Source organism: Echiichthys vipera (genome assembly GCF_963691815.1).
Source record: "Echiichthys vipera genome assembly, chromosome: 17".
NCBI classification, from domain to species: domain Eukaryota; kingdom Metazoa; phylum Chordata; class Actinopteri; order Perciformes; family Trachinidae; genus Echiichthys; species Echiichthys vipera.
In genome coordinates, this window is record NC_139842.1 from 284,619 (window position 1) to 292,118 (window position 7,500).

General features: G+C 49.4%; 2 protein-coding genes across 15 annotated transcripts in view; both read right to left on the reverse strand.

Moving 5' to 3' along the window:
• Window positions 1–480, reverse strand: part of dnaaf19 (dynein axonemal assembly factor 19) — a 1,343-nt gene extending 863 nt beyond the window's left edge. Inside the window, exon 1 of the mRNA XM_083931739.1 lies at window positions 356–480. The gene's annotated coding sequence lies outside the window, so the exon portion shown is untranslated. The remainder of the gene's footprint in view (window positions 1–355) is intronic.
• A 1,520-nt stretch (window positions 481–2,000) lies between these two features.
• The window catches only part of arhgap27l (Rho GTPase activating protein 27, like), a 46,995-nt gene continuing 41,495 nt past the window's right edge, over window positions 2,001–7,500 (reverse strand). For 2 of the 14 annotated variants that reach the window (XM_083931388.1, XM_083931384.1), the window contains 4 exons: window positions 5,611–5,745; window positions 5,354–5,459; window positions 4,338–5,270; window positions 2,001–3,988 (listed from right to left, as the gene is read on the reverse strand). In XM_083931388.1, the coding sequence (XP_083787514.1) occupies window positions 5,093–5,270; window positions 5,354–5,459; window positions 5,611–5,745 (419 nt within the window). In that variant the 3' untranslated portion in view covers window positions 2,001–3,988; window positions 4,338–5,092. Of the gene's footprint in view, window positions 3,989–4,215; window positions 4,283–4,337; window positions 5,271–5,353; window positions 5,460–5,606; window positions 5,746–7,500 lie in introns of those variants that run through there. The other 12 variants (XM_083931387.1, XM_083931385.1, XM_083931397.1 and 9 more) reach the window with 12 other exon arrangements.

The window sequence follows — 7,500 nt, forward strand, 5'->3', positions numbered from 1 at the left end:
AGATTTTCATGTTTCAGACGCTGAAAACAACTTTTTTTTCTGATGAAAACTATAAAATAAATGAATTCATATGATTTTAAATAAACAAAAATCATCATGTTTGTTTATTTTCAGCTCATTTTTTATAAATAAACCTTTTTATTATTTATTGTTTTGTTTTTTACATTTTTATTTTGGTGTATTGACAGTTGTTAGCATGACGCTAACAGACAGAGCTAACGTTAACACTACAGTTATGGCCGTTAGCATCATGCTAACAGACAGAGTTCAGTTAAAGCTACAGTTATGGCCGTTAGCATCATGCTAACAGCAGCTAACAAACAGGTGAAGGTGAGTTTAGGTTCAAACAACTCACCTGAAGAAGCTCCGAGTCCTTCGGTCCGTGTTTCCAGATGCGTTCAGGTGCGTTCAGGTGTTTCCAGGTGCGTTCAGGTGTTTCTGAATCCTCCAGAGTCAGACACGGAAGAAACAACACACCGTCTCCATGACAACGGACTGCCGGACAGCGCCTGCGCAGTGCAGCGCAGTCGGCAGGACTCGTGTGTCTCCGTTTAAGACTTCGGCCGGACTCGTGTGTGTTCGTTTAACACTTCGGCTGGACTCGTGTGTGTTCGTTTAACACTTCGGCTGGACTCGTGTGTGTCCGATTAACACTTCGGCCGGACTCGTGTGTGTCCGATTAACACTTCGGCCGGACTCGTGTGTGTCCGATTAACACTTCGGCCGGACTCGTGTGTGTCCGTTTAACACTTCGGCCGGACTCGTGTGTGTCCGTCTAACACTTCGGCCGGACTCGTGTGTGTCCGTCTAACACTTCGACAGGACTCGTGTGTGTCCGTTTAACTTTAAGCTAACTATTGTATCTGTTTACTTTAAGCTAACTATTGTAACTGTTTACTTTAAGCTAACTATTTTATCTGTTAACTTTAAGCTAACTATTTTATCTGTTTACTTTAAGCTAACTATTTTATCTGTTTACTTTAAGCTAACTATTGTATCTGTTTTCTTTAAGCTAACTATTGTATCTGTTTACTTTAAGCTAACTATTGTAACTGTTTACTTTAAGCTAACTATTGTATCTGTTTACTTTAAGCTAACTATTGTAACTGTTTACTTTAAGCTAACTATTGTATCTGTTTACTTTAAGCTAACTATTGTAACTGTTTACTTTAAGCTAACTATTTTATCTGTTTACTTTAAGCTAACTATTGTAACTGTTTACTTTAAGCTAACTATTTTATCTGTTTACTTTAAGCTAACTATTGTATCTGTTTACTTTAAGCTAACTATTGTAACTGTTTACTTTAAGCTAACTATTGTATCTGTTTACTTTAAGCTAACTATTGTAACTGTTTACTTTAAGCTAACTATTGTATCTGTTTTCTTTAAGCTAACTATTGTATCTGTTTACTTTAAGCTAACTATTGTAACTGTTTACTTTAAGCTAACTATTGTATCTGTTTTCTTTAAGCTAACTATTGTAACTGTTTACTTTAAGCTAACTATTCCATCTGTTTACTTTAAGCTAACTATTGTAACTGTTTACTTTAAGCTAACTATTCCATCTGTTTACTTTAAGCTAACTATTGTAACTGTTTACTTTAAGCTAACTATTGCATCTGTTTAACTTTAAGCTAACTATTGTAACTGTTTACTTTAAGCTAACTATTGTAACTGTTTACTTTAAGCTAACTATTGTATCTGTTTACTTTAAGCTAACTATTGTATCTGTTTACTTTAAGCTAACTATTGTATCTGTTTACTTTAAGCTAACTATTGTATCTGTTTACTTTAAGCTAACTATTGTATCTGTTTACTTTAAGCTAACTAATTTAACTGAGTTCCGTTACTTTAAGCTAAATTGAACAATTGTAACCAAACTAAACATTAACAGTTAACAAAAATCCACTTTTATGTGATAAATGTTGTTGTTTGGAACAAACGATGTTGAGTTTCCTGCGTCATATTCATAAAGTAAATATGTGTGATCACCGTCATACAGATGAGTTTATTTTATTAAAGGTCAGTAAAATAGCGTCTGTACAGAGTTTCATCCGTTAACTTTGTTCTGTTTGTGTCGTAAATATAAACGCAACACTATAAAGAAGCATCATCGTACAGACGACGTTTTATAAACTCAAAAATGTTCCTGTGACGTTCGTCCCTGTGGAGCTCCTCAGGGAAACGTCCCGGGGCCTCTGGACTTAACCTTCAGATTTAAAGGAACACTTGGATGAATCTTCTTCTCCTCCGTCTTAAAGGGAAAGATCCAGGAAGTGTTTGTTTCTCAGCGTTAAGCTTCGTTCTGTGCACGACTTTGATCCAGTGTTTAACTCAAAGAACTAAAACATAAACTTGGTCTTAACGTTTAACATACGCTCACTTACAACATCGCTCTCCTGTGCAAATGGGTTTTCCCAGTGTCAGTGAATGCAGCACGGCCTGGGGTCTGAGTCTCCGGCCTGCGGACGCCGACACGTTTGAATGAAACTGAATCTGACACCGACACAGTTCCTTCATCACAGACGCCAAAGAGTTCGACCCTGATCAGTGTTTACGTGTGTGAATCTGTGCCTGCAGGTGGAGACGGGGACATGGAGACGAACCCCGCTGAAGATGACAGGGGCGGAGGGGCGGAGGGGCGGAGGGGCGGAGGGGCGGAGGGGCGGAGGGGTGGAGGGACGGGGGTTGAGGGGCGGAGGGGTGGAGGGGCGGAGTCAGAGTCACGTCTCCGGGGTTCTGTGCTCCAGGTGGTTCCTGGTTTTAGAGGATTTCACAGATGAAGCTGCTGAACACACAAAAGTCTCGTTACTCCGTTAGAGTTTGAGTCGCACGGCAAACCTGCGAACGTTCCCCGTATCAGTCAGGTGGTACGACCGGCCCGCGAGGCATCGAACCGCACCACAGACGTCGTAGACTCATCTCCACCTGCGGACACTTCTCAGACACGAGCCCACTCATGAAAGACTGAGACGAAGAGTGAAGAAGAGTTTCCTCCTCTTCTGCTTTTAAAGGGTCCGTCTCTGGACACACACAGAGACTCGGGGGACAGTGGGTTTGGGTTCAGGACGGCTTGGACCCAAACTCCGCCCCGTGCACCGGTTCTGTTTCACGCGTCTGTTTGGTAAAAACTCTTCTTTTGAGGCGGATCTGTGAAGTCCAAGTCTCTGTCTTTGGCGTCTTTTAGACCCGAGTCCTGCTCCTTTGGACAGGTGGGTCCTACGACGGGGGGGACGGTTGAGTCTTGTGCAAACAGAACACACGGTTTGATTCTGTGTCGGCAGTGAGGTTTAAAAACGTGGTTTTAATGGAAGTCAATGACGTTTGTCCAGAGTCCGCACCTGGACCCGGATCTTTGCCAACAGGACTCTGATCGTCAGCAGCGGTTCGAGTCCCTGCGGTTTGAAATATGGAAATGATTTTTAATAAATAATCAAACTTAAAAGAATCAAAGTTAAAACGTTCAAACCCTGAAACCAGCTGAACATCTGATCAGGGCTGAAGTGGATGTCAAGGATTCAAGCAAAGAAAAGAGAAACTTTGATGTTTGACGAGGACGAGTCCAGAGTCAGTGGACCTGCAGGAGGCTCCAGGTCCAGACCGGCCCGGGTTCACACGTGCCTTTGGTCCAGAGGAGGGTGAGTTCTGTTCAGACCTTTCTTCAGAGCATCCCAGACGGGTCACGGGGGTCCAGGGTCCCAGAGGTCTCAGACACAGGACACAGGCGGGACTCTGTTTGAAGCTTGAGTCCCTCATCTGAGACCCGTCCTGGTTTATGTGGTTCCACCTGAGTCATTCAGTGGTGCTGCTCTGTTTTGTACCTGACAGATTCCTGGTTCAATCCCCGGTGAACTTTGGTTCAAGAGGAGGTGACGATTAGACCCACAGTTTGAGAAGGTTCTCTGACACTTTGGAAGATTTTCAGCAGGTGTTCGTGAACCTCCCAGGACCCCCAGACTGGGAAGTTCCGGACCTCCCAGGACACTACCTCCTCTGAACCCCCCAGGACACAACCTCCTCTGGAACCCCCCAGGACACAACCTCCTCTGAACCTCCCAGGACACTACCTCCTCTGGAACCCCCCAGGACACAACCTCCTCTGGACCCTCCCAGGACACAACCTCCTCTGGACCCTCCCAGGACACAACCTCCTCTGGAACCCCCCAGGACACAACCTCCTCTGGAACCCCCCAGGACACAACCTCCTCTGGACCCTCCCAGGACACAACCTCCCCCTGAACCCCCCAGGACACAACCTCCTCTGGACCCCCCAGGACACAACCTCCCCCTGAACCCCCCAGGACACAACCTCCTCCTGAACCCCCCCAGGACACAACCTCCTCTGGAACCCCCCAGGACACAACCTCCCCCTGAACCCCCCAGGACACAACCTCCTCTGGAACCCCCCAGGACACAACCTCCTCTGGAACCCCCCAGGACACAACCTCCCCCTGAACCCCCCAGGACACAACCTCCTCTGGAACCCCCCAGGACACAACCTCCTCCTGAACCTCCCAGGACACAACCTCCTCTGGAACCCCCCAGGACACTACCTCCTCCTGAACCTCCCAGGACACAACCTCCTCTGGAACCCCCCAGGACACGACCTCCTCTGGACCTCCCAGGACACAACCTCCTCTGGAACCCCCCAGGACACAACCTCCTCCTGAACCTCCCAGGACACAACCTCCTCTGGAACCCCCCAGGACACGACCTCCTCTGGAACCCCCCAGGACAATACCTCCTCTGGACCCTCCCAGGACACAACCTCCTCTGGACCCTCCCAGGACACAACCTCCTCTGGACCCCCCAGGACACAACCTCCTCTGGAACCTCCCAGGACACAACCTCCTCTGGAACCTCCCAGGACACAACCTCCTCTGGAACCCCCCAGGACACAACCTCCTCTGGAACCCCCCAGGACATGACCTCCTCTGGACCCTCCCAGGACACAACCTCCTCTGGAACCTCCCAGGACACAACCTCCTCTGGACCCTCCCAGGACACAACCTCCTCTGGACCCTCCCAGGACACAACCTCCTCCTGAACCCCCCAGGACACAACCTCCTCTGGAACCCCCCAGGAGGATCCCTTAACTCTGGGAGAAGATTTCCTGGAACTTGTTGAGCATGAGCTCCACGATCTGGCTCTGAAACACCATGTGGATCGTCATGTTGGCGGACTCGGTCTGCGGGCGCAGCAGCGTGGGGCCGAACACGATGGCGACACTCTGAACCGACATCCTGTTACAGTCTTTGTGGTCGACCACCCTGCAGAGACAAATCCAACAGTGAGACTCTGTGCCAGGACAGAAACCTTGAGTCCGGGTCGGGGGGGCCCAGGGCGGACTCACCTGCGCAGGTGCTTGAACAGCAGCTCCATGGTGTCGTGGTTGGGCAGAGGCAGAGACCGGACCAGGTCCTTCATGTAGGACACTCTCAGGTCGTAGTCCTGGATCTCTGCATGGAGACCAAGACACAGAGCTACAGGTCCATCCTGTGTGTGTGTGTGTGTGTGTGTGTGTGTGTGTGTGTGTGTGTGTGTGTGTGTGTGTGTGTGTGTGTGTGTGTGTGTGTGTGTGTGTGTGTGTGTGTGTGTGTGTGTACTGACGGATGGCAGCGATGAACTTGTCGAAGCAGCTGAACGGAAACAGCGGTTCAGGAAGTTCCCTCAGGAAAAGCTTCAGAGCTCCGGTGATCACATGGATCTCCTCCCACTGTCCGTCCTCCAGGTCCAGTTGGTCCTCTGCAGGGACACGGGGACAACAGGGACAACAGGGACAACAAGGACACAGGGACAACAAGGACACAGGGACAACAGGGACAACAGGGACACGGGGACACAGGGACAACAAGGACATCAGGGACAACAGGGACACAGGGACACAGGGACAACAGGGACATCAGGGACACAAGGACACAGGGACACAGGGACACAGGGACAACAAGGACACAGGGACACAGGGACACAGGGACAACAAGGACACAGGGACAACAAGGACACAAGGACACAGGGACAACAAGGACACAGGGACACAGGTACATGGGGACAACAGGGACAACAGGGACAACAAGGACACAGGGACAACAAGGACACAGGGACAACAAGGACACAAGGACACAGGGACAACAAGGACACAAGGACACAGGGACACAAGGACACAGGGACAACAAGGACACAGGGACAACAAGGACACAAGGACACAGGGACAACAAGGACACAAGGACACAGGGACACAAGGACACAGGGACAACAAGGACACAAGGACAACAAGGACACAGGGACACAGGGACAACAAGGACACAGGGACAACAAGGACACAGGGACAACAAGGACACAGGGACAACAAGGACACAGAAACAACAAGGACACAGGAACAACAAGGACACAGGGACAACAAGGACACGGGGACAACAAGGACACAGGGACAACAGGGACAACAGGACACAGGAACAACAAGGACACAGGGACACAAGGACACAAGGACAACAAGGACACAGGGACAACAGGGACACAAGGACACAGGGACAACACGGACAACAAGGACACAGGGACAACACGGACACAAGGACACAGGGACACAGGGACACAGGGACACAAGGACACAAGGACACAGGGACAACAAGGACACAGGGACAACAGGGACACAAGGACAACAAGGACACAGGGACACAGGGACAACAAGGACAACAAGGACACAGGGACACAGGAACAACAAGGACACAGGGACACAGGGACACAAGGACACAAGGACACAAGGACACAGGGACAACAAGGACACAGGGACACAGGGACACAAGGACACAGGGACACAAGGACACAGGGACACAGGGACACAAGGACACAGGGACAACAAGGACACAAGGACACAGGGACACAAGGACACAGGGACACAAGGACACAGGGACACAAGGACACAGGGACACAGGGACACAGGGACACAAGGACACAAGGACACAGGGACACGGGGACAACAAGGACACAAGGACAACAAGGACATCAAGGACAACAAGGACATCAGGGACAACAAGGACACAAGGACACAGGGACAACAAGGACACAGGGACAACAGGGACACAAGGACACAGGGACACAGGGACAACAAGGACACAAGGACAACAAGGACACAGGGACAACAGGGACACAGGGAACACAGGGACACGGGGACAACAGGGACAACAGGGACAACAGGGACAACAAGGACACAAGGACACAGGGACAACAAGGACACAGGGACAACAAGGACACAAGGACACAGGGACAACAGGGACAACAAGGACACAGGGACACAAGGACACAAGGACACAAGGACACAGGGACAACAAGGACACAGGGACAACAAGGACACAAGGACACAAGGACACAAGGACAAAGGAACAACAAGGACACAAGGACACAGGGATACAGGGACACAAGGACACAGGGACATCAGGGAAGAAGAGACAGAATGTTGAGTGTGTTTCTTGTCGTGTCTCAGAAGCGTTGAGACGTTTGTTGACA